The sequence below is a fragment of the Chiroxiphia lanceolata genome, chromosome 2 (genome assembly GCF_009829145.1).
Source record: "Chiroxiphia lanceolata isolate bChiLan1 chromosome 2, bChiLan1.pri, whole genome shotgun sequence".
NCBI classification, from domain to species: domain Eukaryota; kingdom Metazoa; phylum Chordata; class Aves; order Passeriformes; family Pipridae; genus Chiroxiphia; species Chiroxiphia lanceolata.
In genome coordinates, this window is record NC_045638.1 from 89,290,922 (window position 1) to 89,312,515 (window position 21,594).

The 21,594-nt window shown below is 43.3% G+C and overlaps 1 protein-coding gene across 4 annotated transcripts in view; it reads right to left on the minus strand.

Annotated features, from left to right (window-relative positions):
* Positions 1-21,594, minus strand: part of MYO7A (myosin VIIA) — a 101,038-nt gene that overhangs the window by 54,662 nt on the left and 24,782 nt on the right. For 2 of the 4 annotated variants that reach the window (XM_032679082.1, XM_032679080.1), the window contains exons 3-5: positions 6,036-6,149; positions 4,862-5,014; positions 1,949-1,966 (exon numbers count right to left, since the gene is read on the minus strand). In XM_032679082.1, coding sequence (XP_032534973.1) covers positions 1,949-1,966; positions 4,862-5,014; positions 6,036-6,149 — 285 coding nt within the window. The remainder of the gene's footprint in view (positions 1-1,948; positions 1,967-4,861; positions 5,015-6,035; positions 6,150-21,594) is intronic. The other 2 variants (XM_032679081.1, XM_032679083.1) reach the window with 1 other exon arrangement.

Consider the following 21,594-nt stretch of genomic DNA (forward strand, 5'->3'; position numbering starts at 1 on the left):
GTTAATGTCTGGAGCAGGTGAGTCAACAGGCCTCCACCTTGGGCTAACCAAGGGCCATGAGATGAAGGCTACTTTCACTCTGTGACTTCAGAGGAGCCAAGTCACCTTCTCTAGGCTAATTTTTGGCAACTAAAGCTACAAGACTAATTCCACCTTCCTTTCCTGGTGGAAACAGCTGTGAAAGTGCTCTCAGTGCTGCATATATTTTTTTCAGGAAAAAAAATAAGTAATTTCAACACTAAAATAATCCTTATGGGTTTTTATCTGCGTGGCCTAAACCCAGTTAGACTCTGGCACAAGGCAGCAAAGTGGCACAGGCAAGGATGTGTGTGAAAGAGAAAAAATTATTTGTTTGTCACCATCTACTGAACCAGCTTGCCACCAGCTCAGGCTTCCTGAAGGCAGCCAGTAGATGGCAATTGTGTCCCATAGTAGGGATGTCGAAAGCCATTAGGGACTCCTCACCTTCTAGTCTCACGGCCAAAACAAGAGAGCAACTTCTAGTTAAGTTCCGGGTGAGGTTTGACTGTACAGTGGTGACTGAGAAAGGGCACGTTACTCTGTAGTAGGGGTTACATGCCAGGAAGGGAGAAGAGCACTTGGAGCTCAAGAACAATATTGGTACAAATCCAAAGGGTAGAAATTGGCTGTGAAATCATGCAGACTGGACTTTAGAAGAAGACAATACTGAAAAAAGGGAGCAGAGAAGTCCCAGAGAAGCCTTCAAAGGGGACAGAGCAGGTAACCTTAGTGCTCAGAGAAGGTGTGAGCTCAATTTCTGAGTGGGATTATGATTCCAAGATCCCTAATGAAGATTCCTTTGAGTCCTGGCTGAGATACTTGGAAGACTGTTTTTTTCTTCATAATTAATTACCAGGTTAATTTTAGGGACATTTCTTGTCTTCCTTGAGCCTCTTTTCAAAAAAGACTAACTCCTTGTAGAGGTCTCTGAAATCCCTGCATTTCAGTCACACTGGTCTGCCCTGCTCCGAATGCAGCCAGGGAGACTTTTAAAGGTGTTAACCATTAGTGACAGGAATGTTTTCTGGATGCTCTCACTGACCTTTCCCTTGTGATCCACAAAACACTTTGTCAGCATGAACTCTTGTACTATTGCTTGTTTTTGTAGGTCATTCCTAGTTGATAAATACTCGCAATTTGCCCAGTTCTCACAACTAACAGAATGCAAAACTTTGCCCACTCTGCTGATGCGGGGCTAAAGGGCACTTCCAAGGAAATACTATCTCCCTCGTTTCTATTGCTGGGGGATGGCAAAGCCCCTCTCTATTGGGAAAATAAAGCTTTACTGATAGCAGGGACTCTGCCATAACTGACCAGAGGAACCACATCCCAGAGCAAATTCATTACTGCCTGCATGACCTACATTTTAATTAGCCCCAAACAAATCCTTTCTGAGCCTGCTTCCCTCACTACCCAGAACACCATGGCTGTCTTCATCTGGATTGTTATGGGGTTAAAGCTCTACCAAACATTGCTGCATTAGAGAGCAGCAGCAGGCATTGGTTTCATCTCCAGATAAAGAGATTTAATCTTACTCATGAGTCCAAACTCCCCACCAGACTCTCTTGCTATTCAGCATAGTTCTCTTAGTGTATACAAGCCAAACTGAAGGCAACAAGCCCTTTTTGAAGTTTTTCTTATTTTGCTGCAGAAGTTTCTTTCCTTCAAGTTAAGGTCATTACTGAGAAGCTCTTACAGCTTTAACCACATTCACGTGCTGGGGACCTTCCAGCTCTGAGAAGGTGTCACAACTTCACCATGAGGGTCAAGCTCTGCACCAAAGTGGATGATGCTGTCAGTGCATTTGTGAAGCAGCAGCAATGGTGGTGCAAAGTAAATGAGAAGGCCACTATGGTGAACAGAAAAAAGTGATCCAGTGGAAGGCATGACAATGATTGCAAATGACAGTGCCAAGAGTCATACTTACCCTCCCGCCGCAGTTTGTCTTATGAGTAAAATGTGAGGGAGGAGAAAAAGGGAAATTATATTTTATTAGAGAAAAACTACATCCTCCACAAAGCTAAGGACATGAGGAAACTAGAGGAACAGGAGTCCTACTGGAGAAGTCACCCTTTACTCAGCAGGCTCAGAAATCCTCTCAAGCAGTGAAACTTCACCATATTTAAGACAGAGAAAACTATACCACAGATTAAAACACCTCAGGAGACTGGGTATTCCTTACCCACTGGCATCTATATGGTACTTTGCAAAACTGCCATCAATATTTACCACATCCAACACATACCTACTCTTCCTAGTGCCATCACTCTTAACAGGTGAGAGCTAAAGTTGGGTTCCTGATCTCCATCTACACACACATAGACAGAGGTGGTTTACGTGCCTTTCTATCAGAAGAATAGATACAGAACTCTGTAATTTTGAGAGTGTTATTCTGATTTTGAGATTTGCACTAATTGCTGTGCTGTGCCCAGGTTCTTGGGCTGGCGCTCTAAAGCCATTAGTGGTGTGGAGCAATCATAGTACAGTAACTCGGAACCTCTGTGATGCAAATGTGGGATGTGGCCATCCCTTAGGCAGTAGCTCTGCAGGACACAGGACACTGTCACTATGAGACCAGAAGAACTTGTAAAGAAACCGACATGCTTACTGAGTCACTTCAGCCCAAATCACCACCCACGCTTGCCTCCAGATTAGAAGCTGCCCTTTGCATCAGCCCTTATTAGTATGATGTTGCCAAACAACGCTTTGCCTGGGGCATATTTGTGCTCATAATCTCCCTGTATGCCTGTGAATAGCTTGGTGAGGAAGCTCAGAGACAGAGCTTTTATGAAGCAGTTCAATGTATTCACAGGCAATATGATATAGCACACATGAGATTATATCTGAGTATCTCTGGTCACTTGCACTTGCCAGATGGCATGGGGACACCAGGAAAGACACATGGACACCACTGAATAAATAGCCAACACGATCCAAACTTCCTCAGAGAGAGTGGTAGGAATCCACTTTGTGCCACTGCAGGGTGCCCACAAGCAGCAGAAAAAAGTGCAAAGCTCAATGGATAAATACATGTTTCCTGAATGAGCCAATCAGCTATAAATTATTGCCCATCTGTACTTCTTGGGTGACATTCAGGTTGCTTGAATTCAGTTATCCACAAAAGTACTACACCTAACCTTGAAGATGGATGTGCTTTGAGCTGGAGGAAGCTGGACTGTAGATCTCCAACCTAAACTTTCCTTCCAGCATAAACTTTCCTATGATATTCAAGCTCCAGACATCTGTAAAGAAACCACTTAATCTGACAGGCACTTCTGTTCATGTAGCTGAAAGGCAGACTTGTCTCTGTTTGCTCCATTGATATCTCTGGTGACTGCCATGGATGCTCAGTGCACACAGAGACACTACCTCAAGTATGAATTTGGGCTGCTAACTTGCTATTTTATCATTATAAATGGCTCTGTCTCCCTAAAAACAGCTCCAGAGAGAAACTTAGTAAATCTAATGTGTGAATAATTTTCTGGTCATGCTTCTTTTTTTCTAAACTGACAATAGAGGGGACTTAGACATCATGCACAAAAAATAAGGTGCCTGAGTGAGAGATGAATTTGGGGATCTCTGTTCTCCTTCAAGCTTTGGGGACTTAAGGGTGCTTTTTCAGCAGCTATGTCCTCTTCCTCTAGGATTCCTCCATCTCAGAAGAAAGAGAGGTGTTTTCCAGAGTTGAGACAAGAAGCTCTCGATCATATGAACAGTCTATGTAACCGTGGTGTCTTCTCCATTACTGCCCAGCTTAACCCAAAACCATCCTATCAAAAGGCACTGGGAATCAAGCAGAATAAGCAGACTCAATAAATAAAATCCTGGCCCTGCTGTGTTAGCTTCTGCTACCTGGGAAGTATGACTGTCTTGCATTTCCCTCTGGCCTGAAAATCTAGTAGTCTCTAGAGCCTTTTAAAAATTAGATGCCCAGATGGCTTTGAAAAAACCTTCAAAGTAACAGTAGGCACTTACCTGAATATCTGAAAACTGTAGGATTTAAAAGCAGTACCAAATTTTCCATATTTGCAAAGGCTGTTTGAGTACATTAGCTAGCAGCAAACACAACACACACTCCAAATTTCTGTCCAAAAAATGTGCACAAGACAACACAGCACACTGATAAAACCAGCACAGAGACTTGAATGTTGATTCCTGTCCTGTTGGGGAGGTGGTCTTTGCAATGCCATCACAGAAAAGAGATGCATTTCTGACTGGCTTCCTGTAAAACCCTCAATTTATGAATGTCTGGTTGGGTTGGCAAGGCTGCACTGGGTTCACTGGGCATGACATGACTGAGCTGACCTAAGGAAGGACACTGCTGTCCCCAGAGATCAGCTGTCCGGATTCCAGGCAACCCAGAGCAACAAGTCATAAACACAGATTGGGAAGATTTTTTAGAGCTGTTTTGGGAGTTTGCTTACTCCCTTGTTCCCAGTTATTTCATGCATGCACCTCCTCAACCTTCTTCCACCTCTTCCACCTCCAGAAATAGTTGTCTTCACCCACTTAGGCTGAATGAGTTAATGGTTCCAGGGGAAAAGGCCTGAGTTGAACTGGCTATTCTATGTGCAGAAAGTTAATGCACATCCCCAAAACTTCTACAGGGGCTGTACAGCCAGGTAACAGGGACTTTGCCCATTACCTAACCCATGCGGTCTTTCACTGGGGCATCCACAAGCCATGCAATATGTCCTCTAAAGTCAGAATCCCTCCACCACTTGCAACAAAGAGAATATAGAAACCCAGATGCTCAGTTCAGTCAGAGTTTCTCCCACATGGGTTCCCCAGTGCTAAGGAGAGCAGGGGGTGGAGTGCAGAACAAAAGGTGGACACTCACATAGATGAGGTGCTCCCGATAGCGGATCAGTAGGTTCCTGAGAATTCCTGCTTCATTCAGGTCCCCCAGGCGGATCATGTCCTCCACTCCATGGATGGAGGTGGGGTGCATGGGTTTGATGTGGCTGGCATTCTGTGGGGAAATCCAGTGCTCCTGAGAAGAGAGCAAGGACAGAGAGAGATAAGTCAAATGAGAGACCACTGGGAAACAGCCCACCCCTAACAGAAGGACCAGATGGAAGAACATACATGGGAGAGCATCAGCACACATGCCACAGCTTCTATTCCTGGGGCTAGGCAGTCATTAATTTGAAAGATTCATAACAGAAGAAGGAAAACATCTTTTTATTGGAGTTTTATTGGAGCAGCAAGAGACATGAGACACGAGCCATCCTGGCAGGAGCCTCCTCCAGGGCAGTACGTTCATCCAGCACATTAGGGGAGTTTATAACAAATAGCAGATTTGTTTTTCCCTTCACAACTACATTTTCACATCACTTTGCCACAAAATACTGTTGAGAAGAGAGAAGATGATTTAGAAAAGGAGAGAGGGATGGTCAGGGGTGGCAAAATCATACTTTTATTGGCAGAGTGTTGTTTAGACTAACCACTTCTAAAGAGCTTCAAAAGCCACTCCAAATTGTACACAAGGACCCTGCTAAACCAAATCTCTTTCTATTATCCCTGAAGGCAATGAGAGCAGTTACAATTATCTCAGTCAGAAAAAAACTAAAATTATGAAGGACAGAGAGCCACCTTCTGCTTGTGATATAGACCTTGCTCTAAAACAGCTACCATTGCAGAAAAATAGAGGTGAGAAATTGAAAGAAAACCAGTGTTTGGGCACATGTGGTATTGGTAGGAGGTTAGGAAGGACTGGATAACAGCACAAGAACAGCAGGTTGAGGTGGGTTTGTTCAAAGCACTATCTAAATGTATTTTGGGGGTTTCTGTTACCACTGTACTCTAGAAGCTTCTCAACATTGCACTCCCAGTACAACCATAAAAGTAGGGACACAACACTATCTTGTTTTTACAAATAGAAAACTATGGCACAGGTGGCTTGACAGGACACGTGATAAATCCATAACAAAGCTAATCATCATGGCCCTATGAACCCTGGCCTAGCCAGGCCATAGAGCTGTAGAAGGGTCATCATAACCCCTTGTACGTACATTGCCTTCATCATCCACAACCTGGATCTGTCCAGAGTCACACAGTTTAACCACCGCTCCAATGGGAACATCGAATTCCCGTCCAGTTTTGAGGTCCATCCACACATAATCCCCCTGGAATCAAAGAGAAGATAGTTACACTCAGGGCTGCAGAAAGTTCAGCATCCCTTGGGATAGAAGTTGCTGACATTTGATACTCAAATCATTAGTACAAGTCAAATTACTTCCTTTGCAAACCACAAACCACGCCTTTTCACATGTGCTCAGGAAAGCAAATGCTTTGGATGTGCCACTTGGGGCTATGGCTTAGTGGTGAACACTGTGGTGCTGAGTTAATGGTTGGACTGATGATCTCAGAGGTCTTTTCCAACTTTTATGATTCTATGAAACCCACTTCAAGGTATCAGCAGCAGGCCATGTCCACACAGCATACACCCCCTGCACTCTTTCTCTGTTTCTCAAGCTTCTGAGTGGTTATTGGTCATAGAATGCATCCGGCAGAAACAGGTTACAGGGCAGCAATACAGGCAGAAAAACACACCCAGACAGAGGTTTTCCTCTGCGTAACATACAAAACTAGAAGGTCACATTTAGGAGATGGTTCTGAGCTCTGCTAAGCCCTATCTGGAGACTTGTAGCACAATTCTTCCTTGCAGATAACCGCTATCAAATATACCTTGGAGACTACTGAAAAGGGAATGACTAAAGATGAGTGAAGAACATAAACAGAGAGGCAGATATATGTACTCCTTCAGGAGTTCTCCCAGCTACAGTGATGTGTAGGTGGGATGTTTGTATTTAACACTTTTCAGTGGATTTTATCTACTGTGAGCATGTCCACTTGAGTCCTGAAGCTCTGCAAAGTTTCAGCAACCCAAAGGAAAAATTTAGCTACAAAAAGTTGTGTCCTTTTACATGTTTCAAATGTTTCACCTCTTTCAGTTGAGACCTCTGTGTTTTCATTTTGGGAGACATAGCAAGCAGTTAACCCCTATCCACTCACCATGTCACTGGTGATCCTACAGACCTCTGTCAGTCCTGCTGGGCAGGGACTATCTGCTTATCAGCTCTGCGGAGATTAAATTACTCAAATGCAAAAAAAGCTTTTAAAGAAGCTGTTTTCCTCAATACAATAGCAAATTCTAAAATAACTCCAAACTAAAGCCCCAAGAAGGACCCACACTGAAACAGAGCAGAATTATTTTCCACTCCTATTCTCAATGTGAAGATGTACTAAAATTGGGAGCAATCTAGTTGCCAGGTGTGTTTGCATTCATGCAGCTGAGCTTAATGTGTGAAGTTGTAGCTCCACTTAACACCACATTCCTGGGGACCAGCTCCACTTGTACCTATTAAGCACAATGCAAAATCTACCTTTTGAAGTCCTGAAAAACTGCTGGGAGAAGGAAAAAACAGGAGGTATCACTTTGCATGTGCTCTGATATAACCCCTTCCTGAGCATCCACTATCAATCATTTCTGTGGACAGACTATATTTATAGATTTGGTTTGATCCAAGGCTGCTGAACAACCTTCATCTTCATGCTGGGCAGTGGGAACTGGAGACATCACCATCCAAGTCATCATTCACTAAGACTTCTGAGAGATACTAACCTGTGAGTGCCACCAGGATGTAAGGTTACACTCAGGGACTCACACATGGAGAAACACTACACACTGGGCATCCCTAAGCATTTTGTGGTAGACTCCACCCTAGTTTCCAGTAGGATATCAATACAGTCATCCTGTTTACATGGAGCTCAGGATCCAGTCCTTAGTTTGAGTTTTCATTTTGTTGGAGGGCTGTGTTACAGCTCTGTTATAAGTATGTTTATCCAGCTCATAAAAATATCATATTCATATCTTTTTCTCATTAGCTGTCTTATCTTCACTTCTCATAACTCAGTTAAAATGGGGAAAAGAAACAACTAATGAATGCACTGTCAGGAGTAGATACATTATAAATCCATTTATATTAATATTTATTTCTTAGCTTCTTTGATCCAACACTCTCAAACATTTCAGAGTGTTCAGCACTGTCATCCTCTCTGCATCACCGGGCAAATTCATGCACAGGGCGGGTAACCTGATCAAGGTGTCAGCAAGAGAAGAGCTGGGCTGCTCAGTCCCTGCTCATTAGAAAACCTTTCTGACACCTCAGCAGGTCTGTAAAAATTGCTCTTAATCAAGAAAACGTTAATTGTAATGCTGTTTTTTTAGAAAAAAAATCTCTAATATTGAATATCTGTAAAAGCAGTCTGCTTCATATGTTCTGTTACCACACAGCTGAGATAAAAGGCACTCTGCTCTACCCAAGGTAAATTGATACTCTACCACTAAGACAACTTCTGTGCTTTGTCTACCTAATACACAGAGTACCCGTCCCCACAAACTGCTTTGTTCTAAATCCATTAAAGTGCAGTTCTTAATACTGGTGAAATAAGTCTTATGGGATGGGCTAAGCTGGTAAGGTCAGGAAGGTTGGGGGGGGTTAAAAAATAACATCACTTCCTGAGAGTGCCGACCTATTTCCTTTTCTGACTTTAATCAATTTGACATAAACCCCATGGAAGTCAGTTATATTCCTTCTGCTGATGCAATCACTTTCAGATCAGCTCCCTAAACAGCAGATATATTGGGGATTTCAGGGCAAATCAGGGTGATTCATGCATTTACCAGCTGGGGCAGACTGGCTTGTGAGTTGCATAACCTGTCTCATGCCTCAGTTATTTTTCAATACACATGACAGATTACTGGAGAAGTGAGAATACCAGCAGACTCTTTACAGTATCAACATGGTCCAACTCTTCCTCCTCAACTCAGCCGCTGGGTGCAAGTGCTCTTCCAAATGCTCTGGGGCAGACCCTCACGACCTCACAGGCTATGGGCAGTGACAACCAAATAGCAGCGCAAGAGGAGGATACACCACCATGATGGGTGCACACACAGACCCACACAATTCACAAAGAGGATCTTTAGGAGGAACTTCCAAATGTGAAGAGAAAGAAGGTTCACTGCTGGGGAGCTACAGTGCTTGATGGGGACAAAGGAGAAAGGTGAGAGAAGCTGGTGTAAGAAGTATAAGGATCCCATCAACAGCAAGACAGGTTTCAAAGTAGCCTGAAAGCTCCCAGCCATGCTCAGGGCTCAGGACCCCCTATCTTACCGCTAAAATGGTCGTGGGCTTCAGGACCTGGTTGACATTGCGGAGTAGTGTCCATTTGCCCTGGTCTTTCTCCTGATCTTCCACCACCTCAGGGCACGGCTGCATGAAAACGACTTTCTTCTTCTTCAACATCTCCAAAACTTAGCAGTGGTGTTTGTCCCTCTCTCTGCTTTCTATGTGTATTCCACCATGAATGCCAGAATCCTGTGGCTGGTTTGCTTTAGACCTGCAACATGACTATGCCTGCTGCTTGTGTGAATCACACCCTCTGATCTGATTCACAATATGGCTCTTGGTAAAGATCTTCTCCTAGGAGAAAAATTTCCACACGCCAGCCATGGTCCTCCACTGGCCAGCTGACATGCTCACTGTATATGAACAGCACTGCGGGAGTCTCAAAGCAAACTGAACAACTTTGCTTCTCTTCACTTAAATTCTTCCAGTCTCTCCAGTAAGGACTGATACTTGGTCAAGGACCTGAAGGACTGCAACAACCCATTCTGGAAAAATGACTGCAGGATTAACAGGAAACTTCTTCCTTTCCCCGTAACTTGTCTCTGTTACCTTCCTTTCCTAGTGAAATAACCGTCTGCCAGCTTGAGGACTTTCAGCACAGAACACACTGGGATACTTATTAATCCACAAATGCAGTCAGTCCCCATGCAACACATGGCATTTAATTAACCTAATACCTTTACATACCAAATTAACCAAAGCACAGTGGGAACTCAAAACCAGAGGCCATCTGCATTTTCTTTAAACTGATCACCTTGAGTAGATCCATAGCAACTGAATTTTAAATAATTCAGCGGAAGGTGTTCAGCACAGCACAGCCTCTGTGCCTATAGGTGAGAGATGTGGATGAGAATGGGCTGAACACAACGATCATAAGTATGAGTTCACACTGACCCTAAACCAGGCTGCTCCACAGACCCACTTCTGCAATCTCTCCTTCTTTATAGGGTGACTGTTCTAGTAAGGGCTAATCAGGACTGCTGGCCCAACCAGAACAGCACAAAGCATTTTACAGTCACCCCAGATTTTCTTTTTTCTTGTCCTATCTTAGATACAATTGAGATTTCTCATTTTTATCTAGGAAAGGCTTTTCTGCTCATTTAGAGAGTTTCAGACCACTGTAGCTGGGCCCTGATTTCTTCCATAAAACTTTTGAATCTAAATTGTTGTCATTTATGCAGACCAGAGCAATGTATGACTAGATAACGGTTCAGCTGCTAAGACATTCTCATTTATCAGTGTTTTAATGCAAAATTCTACTGATGACTTGATGACATGGGGTTTTGAATCCATTTGTCCAGGAAGAAGAGGACATAGGGACAGGGTTTATTGGTGGACCTGGCAGTGTTAGGTTAATGGTTGGGCTCAATGGTCTTAGATGTCTTTTCTAACCTTAATGATTGGATGTGGATTCCATATGGAATTCTGCAATTCCATATAATTGTAGAAAGCTTTCTAGATGAAGGAAGGCTTCATAGGTCCCCTTGATGGGACACAATCACCAAGGACAACAGTAGATGATGGGTACATCGAACTCATACTGAGCTACTTCTGCTCATTCATGAACAGCAGTGACGACAGTGAGGAAATCCTTGCCCAAAGGGCAGGTGATGTTGTAAGTTTAAGCTGTATGACAAAGCCCTGAAAGAAAAAAGGTTATCATTCTTGTAGCTGTGCAGGTGAAGTAAGGAAGAGACCCAGTCTCACGGATAAGAAGCCAGGCAAAAGATTATCAAGATGGGTGCCTACCAAAGGAGCAAGAAAACTGTACATGAGATGTGATAGTAATGCAGGGAGAAGGAGACATAGAGTGAATGTAGCATGGGAGATGTCTACCTCCAGCATGTTGTAAATGACTGCAGTTTTGCTCCCCTAGAAAGTAGAAGATAGTTGTCAAATCAAAGCTAAAAAACAATGGGAGGATACATGTGGAAGGAAGGACTGAACAAATACATATAAAGGGACCCGTAGGATGGACTCTTTATATTTGAGTGGGGTCCTATGGATGCTCTTTGCTCACCAGCACACACCTTCTCACTGCTGTGCCATGGAAATTGGAACACTGTGGGAGCAGCAGATCTGAGAGAGAGCAGCTGGAGTATTTATCTCACCTTGCACTGGAGCAGACAATACAATCATTGCTCAGCTACACCTTATACCATATTTCTGAGGCTGTGTATCCCTGTATGCTGCCAAAGAGTAAGCTAAGGAACAGAGGCCTGGAATGTTTTACTCTAGGTTATCCTTGGAATAGGACCCAAAGAAGTGAGATGGGAGCCTGGAGGGCTGAATCTAGCCTCTGCAGTCCTATTACACAGGTGTGCTTATTTTTTACCTGGCACTGGTAATTTGAAGATTTGAAGATCTGTAATTTCACACATTTCCACTACATATTTTGTGCATTGCTCCTCTGCTAGCAGGAGATTTTCCGGGGACTCTTAGACAGAATCACACGTGTCAGCCAGAGACAGATAGCATTTGCAGTGAGGTCTGTCTGAATAGCCTGAGTGTGCTGCCTTCTGGAAACGGGAAACCTCATTCCTTTGAACCGATGATCCAGCTTGGAAAACAGTCTCTCTTCTCTATACATCAAGGGGCAGAGCAACAGCATTAAGCATCCTATCAGCCTGCTTTTTCTGAGGGAACGTGCTATGCCTTATGTGGGAAACAAATAAGCACACTTAGTACAATAAGGGGAGGGAGATGGTGGAGGAAAATAAACCTTCAGCTGGCTGGCAGCCCATCAGCAATGCCATCCGGTTTAGATTACAGCTCCCTGGGGTAACATTAGACTCTTCACTGCAGAGATAGAAGTATGAGCCAGAAGAGCCATGCTGGACCCTGCTCTGATGATTTACTCACCTCTGCAGCAGCAGTCACAGCTGAGATCAAGGTCCTGCTGTGACACATCTTGTGCACATGCATAGTACCAGGAGTAAATGTTTATCCTAAGGAACTGAGGTGACGCAGGCAATAGGTTTATGCTGCTACTGAGACCTGAGCTCCCATTAAATGCTATCACAGTGGCATGGACCTCACTGCTGGAGAAAGAAGGGAGATTCCATCTGCAGCAAGCACCCTCACAGCAGGTGAACCACCTAATTTCATGAAAGCTTACTTTTCTTTACCCCAGTCTGTTTTTCAGTCCCAAAGAAAATACATCAGATACTGCCAGGGCTGAAGAAGTGTTCTTGAACCAGTTATTTTGCAGCTAGCACTGGAGAGCTAGGTTATTCAGTGAAACAGGTCAGGTGGGACTCGACCAGTGCCTGTGTTCACCTCTGAGCTAGACATGCAGACCTTTGCTAGATGATCATCCCTTTTAAATGAAATATTCTATCCTATCCTATCCTACATTCAAGGGAAAAAAAGAGACACCTCTGCATAAAGAAGGTAATCAGACTAGGTCAGATGATGCTAACCTAAAGGAGTGTGTGAAGAGGACAGTTTGGAGGTACAGAACCGCAGTACATGTGTCCAAAGCTAGCTAAGGTGGCTCCTACCCTTTGCATGGATGCTGAAAGACTCTAAGGGCTGACACTCAGGTAAGTTGCTGAAAGGTATGGAAAAATTTGTGGTTAGCAGAGGTTGCCTGCGGACTCAGGCCAGCAGTGCTCCACTGATTATTCCCTGCAGTGCTAAACTTACTTTTCTAAAATCAGAAGGATGGTACCCTGCAGAATGGCCATTGATGCACTGTGTGCGCTAAATATTATCTGTGGGCCATATCTCTGATAAGTGACATAAAATAACCTAACCTGTTCAGGCATTTTTGTTTGGTTTTTTTTTTTCTTATAGAAACAGGTACAATCACATGTCCAGGTCTCCAGAGCTTAGTCCTTTACTCCCTTACTGCTCGTTTTTGAAGCAGAAGATCCTTAGTGCACACAGTCACCAGTGCAAACATAGGCATTCCCCCAGCTCCAAGATTCAACGTGATTTGGAGAGCAGACTGCAGCTTATTATGCCAGTTCAGACTTTCAACGGCTACCTGAATCCTTCAGGCAGTAGAATGTCTGTGGTCTACTAAAAACACATATCATCACCTCTAGGTATCACCTTTCTGATTCAGTTCAGCTCTCAATTACATGGGTGTACCCTACTCAGTTTAATGGAGCTTCTCCTGGATTCACATCTGCACAACTCAAGGGAGAATCAGGACTGCTCATCTCTATTCTTTGCACACATCTTTGGTTGTGCATTTGACACCATCATCATGAAAAGGTGGAAAAGGAAGAAAAAGCTTGAATCTCTACTTAATAACAAATAATAACATAGAGGAGAAGCACACATGCTGGTAGATGGTAATCCTAATAATTTTTCTGTTCTATAAATAAATAAGATTCTTTTCATAGTTTCTTGTAGCACATCAGGCAGCAGCTGTCAGCCATGGTAACATGCTACACACTAAAGCTTCCTGAAGAAAAGGAAGAGATGCAAGAGGAGTTGTTAAATAATTCAATAATCAATGCACCGCTCACTCACCCTGTAACTTTGATACTGATAGTAGGGAAAAAAATCTCCCACAAATGTGGCACATGTCCCAACATTTTCTTATTTAGTGCTGAGGGATAGTCAAAGAGTCTGTGAGCAAAAATGATGGATTTAATCAGATTTACAGGGGCACAATCCAGTGGTGTAACAAGGCTCAGCTCCCAGTGATGCCTGACCTCTTCCCTGGCTTTTGGCAAGGAGCCTGTTGTTGACTGTTTGGGACCTCTTGGCTCAGGAGTGGATTTTAAGCATGCAGACAAACATGGAAATAGAAGATTTAATCTGTGATTCCTATGGCATTACTGTCATGGGTGAAGTGGAGAATCCAGTAATCTGTTGATGCTACAAGCAGATTAGGCTGTCTCTGGGTGTCACCCACCCAAATCCAGTGCCAGAGCCCTGCATATCAGGTCTCACGCAAAAAGCTGATGGACACTGCTTGAGATGTGATTGAAAAATCTTCTAAAATGCAGAAGTGGAACAGGAAATGAAGACTGAGCCTTTTAGCCCTGTGGCTGGGTCCTGTCCTAAATGCAGAGGGAAGAAATCCAAAGGAAGATAATAGAGCAATCATAAGAAGTACAAATCTGGAAAACCAGATTGAGGGAAAATAAAGCCAGGAGGAATCAGAGGGGGAGCGCTTTAGGATAGGAGCACGTAATTCCATACTGTTAGATCAAGATATATTCCTTCAGGCCCTAGGAGTAGAGAGGTTGCCCTGGTATCACACTGGGAGCTTGCAGATCTACTCTAAATCTGCCAGCAACAGTCACCCCTTCTCCCCAGACAAACAAGGATTCAGCTAAAGGCTCCCTAGTTTGCAACGGTAGGCACGATGGAAACCCCTTGCCCTTACACACCCAGAATTAAAAGATTTTGGACATTTTCCTATAAATGAACATTGCTCTGTATTGCAAGCTTTAGGAAGAGAGGACTAAGGGAACGCCATCTCCTTCTCTAAGCATTGTTTGGGAGGGATGCTGGCTCCAACAGGTCTCTGCGGTTGGACAATACAGCTCAGCTGCCTGTTCCCATCCCTTTGATGATACCAAACACTGTTGTGGACCTTAAGGACAGCATGTTATCCAGAGGGACCTGGACAAGCTCAAGGAGTGGGCCCAAGAGAACCTCATGAGGTTCAACAAGTTCAAGTGCAAGGTCCTGCACCTGGGTCAGGGTAAGCCCCAGTGCCCATATATGCTGGGAGATAAAGGGATTGAAAACAACCCTGAGGATAAAGACATGGTGGATGAAAAACTGGACATGAGTGGGTGATGTGCGCTGGCAGCCCAGAAAGTCAACTGCACCCCGGGCTGCATCACCAGCAGTGTGGTCAGCAGGCTGAGGGAGAGGATTCTGTCCCCCCATGTCCTCTCTGGTGAGACCCCATCCGCTCTGGGGCTCCCAGCATAAGAAAGACCTGTAGGAGCGAACCCAGAGGAGGCCACAAAGATGTTCAGAGCACTTGAGCACCTCTGCTGTGAAGACAGGCTGAGAGAGTTGGGGTTGTTCAGCCTGGAGAAGAAAAGGTTCTGGGAAGACCTTAGAGCCCCTTCCAGTACCTAAACAGGATCCAAGGGAGAGCTGGAAAGGGACTTTTGACAATGGCATGTAGTGACAGGACAAGGGGAACACCTTCAAGCTGAAGTAGGGTTGATTTAGGTTACAAGAAAGCTGGGGACAAACTTTTTTGCAGGAAAAAGGGATAATGGTTATAAACTAAAAGAGTTTTAGATTAGATATTAGGAAGAAGTTTTTTTATGATGAGAGTGATGAAACACTGGCACAGGTTGCCCAGAGAGATAGTAGCTTCATCCCTGGAAACACTCAAGATCAGGTTCTGAGCAACCTGATCCAGTTGAAGATGTCCCTGCTCATTGCAGGGGGATTGGACCTGATGGTCTTTAAAAGATCTGTGATTCTTTCTTTGATTTGATCCTCCGGTGAACCAGCTCAGGGAATAACACAGCAGCAACATTTTCACCGTGTTTCTGCGAAGTGTTTTACTGGCTTAGTCCCTCAACTGGCTCACAATGTAACCAGCAAAGCCCCAGTGCTGGAGCAGGGAGAACGGCAAGAACAGTAAGACAGGTTGTCCTCAGGACAACTGGCCTCCAGAGCTGGTAGACAGAGCCAGGAACACAGTGGTGTTGGATCAAGGGTTGGACTTGATGATCTCAGAGGTCTTTTCCAACTCAGCTTATTCTATGATTCTATGATTCTGTGAACACAGAGCTGGCAGCATGCCCAGGGGAATGGAGTTGCTGCCTGCAGAGGTATCTGCTGTGGCATCACTGAGTGGAGCTGATGGAGGTTCTGCCTCACTTACGGATGAGCTTTATTCCCTGGGTGAAGGCAAAGAACTTTGCCTTTGATTTCATTCATGAAAGCAGAATTCCAGCTGATGAGCACGAGAGCTACAGAACTAGGTAACAGATGGAGGCAAATAGGTACATCTACCCAATATTTTTCTGCCTCTGAAGCAAACAGCGTTTTCAAGATCACAATGGTTCACAGAAAGGACACAGTTTGAATTACACTGTACAGTACTGATGAAGGGGAAAAGTGGAAAAAAAAAAAAAGACGATACACAGAAATGTAAATTGGAAGGGATGTTTGTCATCCTGGCTCATACAGGTTGTTGAAAGAAGACTAAAAACCACCACAAGAATTCAACTGTTTTAGCTGATTTTATGCCTTGGGAAACAAAAGAGTATTTTTCCACTATCTGTGATAAAAGCATCTTTTATTTTTTGCATGCAACCTGTCAAATTCTCTTTCAGAGTTCAGCTTCATCTTCCGTGCTCTGGAAAGATGCTTGCTGCTTAATTTCTTTACTTCTGGTTCTTCTTCCCTCCTCCCTGACTTTTTACATACTCACTGAGACCTAGTCTGCAATTAGTTCCTGTGTACTAAATAGAGGTGGGACTACTGCAATCTACACAGCTATTCCTCCATAAACAGAGATTTAGACTTAGTGTAAAGAAGTGCTTAATCCTAGTACAAATATATTATTTTCCCATGTAGTAGTAGTCTATGCTCATGTAAATGCAATTTTCCCAGCAGAAACATATCTGTGCTAAGGGTCTGCACTAGCCAAAGTCACACTGACATGTCTAGACAAGTCCCACTACTTAAAAAGCATGTCTCATCTTTGGAAATATTGAATGGAAGGGGAGTAATGCTGTTTTTCCTACTGCCACATCAGATTGGAGCAGATCTGCCCTTTTTACATACTACCTTTGTGTATACACTGAGGGTTATGTGGGTTACTGAGGGGAGTGAGGGGGTCTGGAGGAAGGTCAGTTTGCAGCTCAGTCAATAGCATCTTGAGGGCGTTTGTGATATGACTGCTGAAGGGAGAAGTGGACTTCTCCAGAGATGTCTTTGAAAAGCCATCCCCTGAGAGGAATGGATGGCAGGAGAAAGCATAATTGAAAATAAATCATACTGGCTATTCTCATGATGCAATTCAAAACATGTCAGTATTGGTTTCTGTTCCTTAGGTACCAGCCACAAGGGTGCAGAGATGCTGCAATACAAGTAGCATCCTTCTGAAAGGAGAAAAGATACTCCAAGATGTAAAAAAACTTGGATTTGGGATCCTTCAGTCTTTCAGTATCTAAAGGGGCTATAAGAGAGCTGGAAAGGGACTTTTGACAAGGGAATGTAGGGATAGAACAAAGGGGAATGGCTTTAAACCAACAGAGGGCAGGTTTAGATTAGGTATTAGGCAGAAATTCTTGACTATGAGGATGATGAGGAATTAGAACAGGTTGCCCAGAGAAGTTGTGGCTGCCCCATCCCCAGAATTGCTCACAGCCAGGTTGGATGGGGCTTTAGGCAACCTGAGCTAGTGGAAATTGTCCCTGCCCATGACAGGGGGGCTGGAATGAGGTAATCTTTATGGTCCCCTTCCAACACAAACCATTCTATGATATTATGATTCTGTGAAAAAAATTGAAGAAAACTAAACACATGGATGTTTTTTCATCATGAAATGAATAACAAAAAGAATCATACTAGTTTTATTAAAACCCAGAAAAATAATCTATATTTCATTGCTTGCTTCATTGTTTTGAAGATTCCAAAGCTGGATCCATACAAGACCACCTTGAAACGGAACCTATATCAGGTTGCTAATTGCAACCATTTGCCTGGATTCTTCAAGCCCTTCTACCTTGGGAGAACTTTGGAAAACTTCCCAAATTGCTGGTGGTGGGTCCCTCTGAGGGAGAAGGTAGACCAGCTGCAGAGCTACACAGCACAATACCAGCCCCATCTGCTGTAACTCTCTGGAATTACCAAATGCACCGAGAGATTTGTTTCCAATGATTTTGCCATGGGTTTTAAGTAAACTTTGATGCTAATAGTATGTGAAATTCCAGAAGGCTTTGGAATAACATAGGGACAACAGACGACAACCACGTTAATTAAGGACCTGAAGGAACCAGGCGGCAAGTCCAGCTAGAAAAACCCTAACCTAGAGGTTGCAGACGGAGGTAGAGTTTTTAGGTTGGCACAAGATGACAGCGATTGGGACAACCATCACTGTTCAAATCACAGCTGCAGTTGACAGATGTAGCCAAGACAGTTGACTTGTTGGATCAGGACACATACAGATGTGCACTGTGGATTCCTTCAAACTTGGGACAGCTTTACAGTTAATGGTTTCCAGCTTGCTGGGCATATAATGAAGAGACCCAGCTTTTAGAAAGTGATCATGAACCAGATTCTGAACATCAGTCCTTTTTAGACACACAAACCCAGAAAACTGTTTCAAAATCCAAGTCCCACCAAGTAATCAACAGCCATTGCAAACAAAGCAAAAGTCACAGATCGGAAAATGAAGTTGGACCTATTTCTTACATGAAATGATCAAGGAATTGTGGCTGGTAAGATTGCCAGTGGGATAAGGCTTTCATGTGGATGTCCTGAACTCTAGTAGCCGGAAGAATAAAACCATAAGAGAAATACTCTCTGCATGATTTTGGCACAGCAAATAATTCCTGTATTTTTGGTACTTTTTATATTCTTCATGGATATTCTATTACATGGACAGTCCATTCTGCATACATTGCACAAGGGGAATATGGCCTCCAAAGGGGTTTGGTCACACATTTTACCGAGTTTGAGAAGGATTGCATTACAAATACAACCACAATTTTGGAGCCAAAATTTTGGTTTGTTGGGGGATTTTCAGGGTGCCTAGCATGGCAGAGATGCTTGTTCAGCAGCAGCCAGCTAATTGGTGCTCATGTGCAAACCCAAATCATGTTAAAGGGAAATAAATTCATGTGAAGAATACTCATCAATTTTATATCGTTGTTTTGAGAAACTCAATAATTACCCTATAGCCTTAATTTTGAGAGTGCAAGAGTATTATATAGATATATTAATTAAGCCTACGTTTCTGTAAGGAATGGGCTGACAGTATCAACATGGAAATACAGTTAATGCCTTCATTACATTTTGCTGGATGCAAATGTTGCTTAATTCCAAGCATCTACCTAATGGGAAAGGCTGCCTGTCTGTCTTGCACTGAATCTAGCACTTTTATGGGGTTAGGGGGCAGTAAAACGCCCTCACAAAGTGATTTGCAGATCATGAAAATGCAGTATGTGACCTTAAGAGTCATTTGCCAGCAATGGTGCTGGCAATAAAACGCCTGGCTGGGTGGTAGGAGATGCACATAAACTGCTCACATTGCATTTGCACTATCTGCACAAAAGGTTTCTGAGTCATGGCAGATATATCACTGTCCCAGACAGGTGTTTTTCCTAATCTCAAAAACAAGCAGCACTTGGTTCTTTCTTCTTTAGCATGCAAAATAAGCCAACGTCTTTTTCTCCTGGGTTCCACTAAAGTGGCTCTGGGCAAAGGATGGAGGACACCTGCTTCTTACTTGAAGAGTTGGAAGGGAGCAATACTGTCAGGATGCAAGTGGAATTGCCTCAGGCAGTACCTGAAAATGGGTGTGCAAGGTTAAGACACACCACAGAACCATCTATGGTAGCATCCTGTTGTCACCAGCGGCCCACGTGGATGGCTAGGGCAGTACAGGATGAGGCTGTAGAGATACTTCTTTAAAATACTCTTCCAGTCCAAAAATAAGGGGATATCAACCTAAGTTAGTGGGGACTAGGTCCAGCAAAAAGCCATGGAGGTAGGTAGGACATCTAGAGAAGTAAGGAAGCAGGACAGGTGCTTGGGAGATTCATTAGGGACTACTAACTAAATAAATCACTTCAGGCTTGGGAAATGACCAGGTTGAAAATTCATAAGTGGAGGCCAGGAAATTAGCTGAAGGATAGGAACATATTTTGAAGAAATAACACTGTATGCTTACTCATCCCTTGGTGTTCACCAACAGTCATTTTGGATACAGAATGCCAGGTGGGGCAGACCTGCATCTGAACAAATCTGGACATTCAATATATATTCCCAACCTCAGCCCACTGTAACTCCATTCAGAATTTTACAATAGTTTCTGTTCAGGAACAGAAGTCCTCATAACTTACAGCTGGTGAAGTTTTCTCTATTCACAAAATTGCCTAAAAGAGGATGAAATCCTTATAAAGTTCTAAGATTGACCTTTGCCATGTGCAAGAAAGCAGATGACTTTCCTCTGCCAATGACATCTCCTTTGTGAAGAGAGAAGCCAGGGCTGAATTGTGAAGGAGAGGAAGACTGATCCATCGTATCACCTTCCCGTGTTTGTAAAACTCAGATCCATGTGGATGAGGCCAACCAGGAAAAGTCAATTCCCTTACATTGCAACACTGATGCACAACCCTTGCATGAGCTGGTCAGTGCTGCTGACCACTAGAGTAATATCTGCAAATATACCCAGCAGTGGCAAAATGGAAATGCTAAAGTGGCACCGTACAAATTTCCAAGTCCCAGTCCACAGTTACTCATCTCATTTCCCCATTGTTGAAAGCCCCAGTAGAAGTATCTAAAGTGGCAGCTGGCTCACTGGCTCACTGGCTCTCAGGTTAATTCACTCCCAGTATTGAATTTTCTTTACTCTTAAAGACATTTTTAGTTGTTTTTTTTTTCAGAACAGTCTTCTTATGTGTATTCGAGCAAACATCTAAATCCTCCTCCTGTTTTGGTTACATTTATAAACCAATTAAAAATTGATTTACTCTTCTAAAGTTCTTACTGTAAATTTTTCTTAGAGAATGCCATTTCACCAAGACCTGAAATGCAACAGGAAAAACATATTAACAAACCTTTTAATGAAAACACTTTAGTTTGGCTAAAGAGTGACATGGAAAGTATTGTTTTGATGTCCTTATTGGAAGTCTCCAATATTCAGATTTTAATTCCAATGAAATGATTTTATTTATTGACCAGGCAATGACATCTTGATAGATATTCTCTATACCCCCAGCTCAACTTTCTCCTGAGAAAGAAATGCCATTTTTCAATTTGTGCTACTTAAAAGGTCTGTTATTGCTTTTCTTCCCCTGGGCTCCAGAAGCTGTGCTCAGTTTCTTAAACCTGACTGCAGAAAGCCAGAGCTAAGTGTGTTTCTTTAGGAAAATTGCTGTCAGATCTATACTGTGCTAGCAAATGATGCTGTACTTTGAAAAGGGAATGAATTTTATGCCATAAAAGCCAAATCTTTCACTAGTATACATCAGGGTCATTCCACAGAAGTGTCTGTAACCCAAAAATCCATGAAATGTTGAGGGTTCTCTTTTTAATGCCTTGCTGTTGAATGTTTTCCAGTTTTGCAAGAGGAATTTGATGAAGACAAAGGTCACCTCGAACAGGGAGAGCTGTCTGCCTGCAGCACAGCCATTTGTACAAGGAGCAAATGACAAGCTTGGTCCCACGCTCCATTGAGGATGTCATATCACAAACATTCCTTACA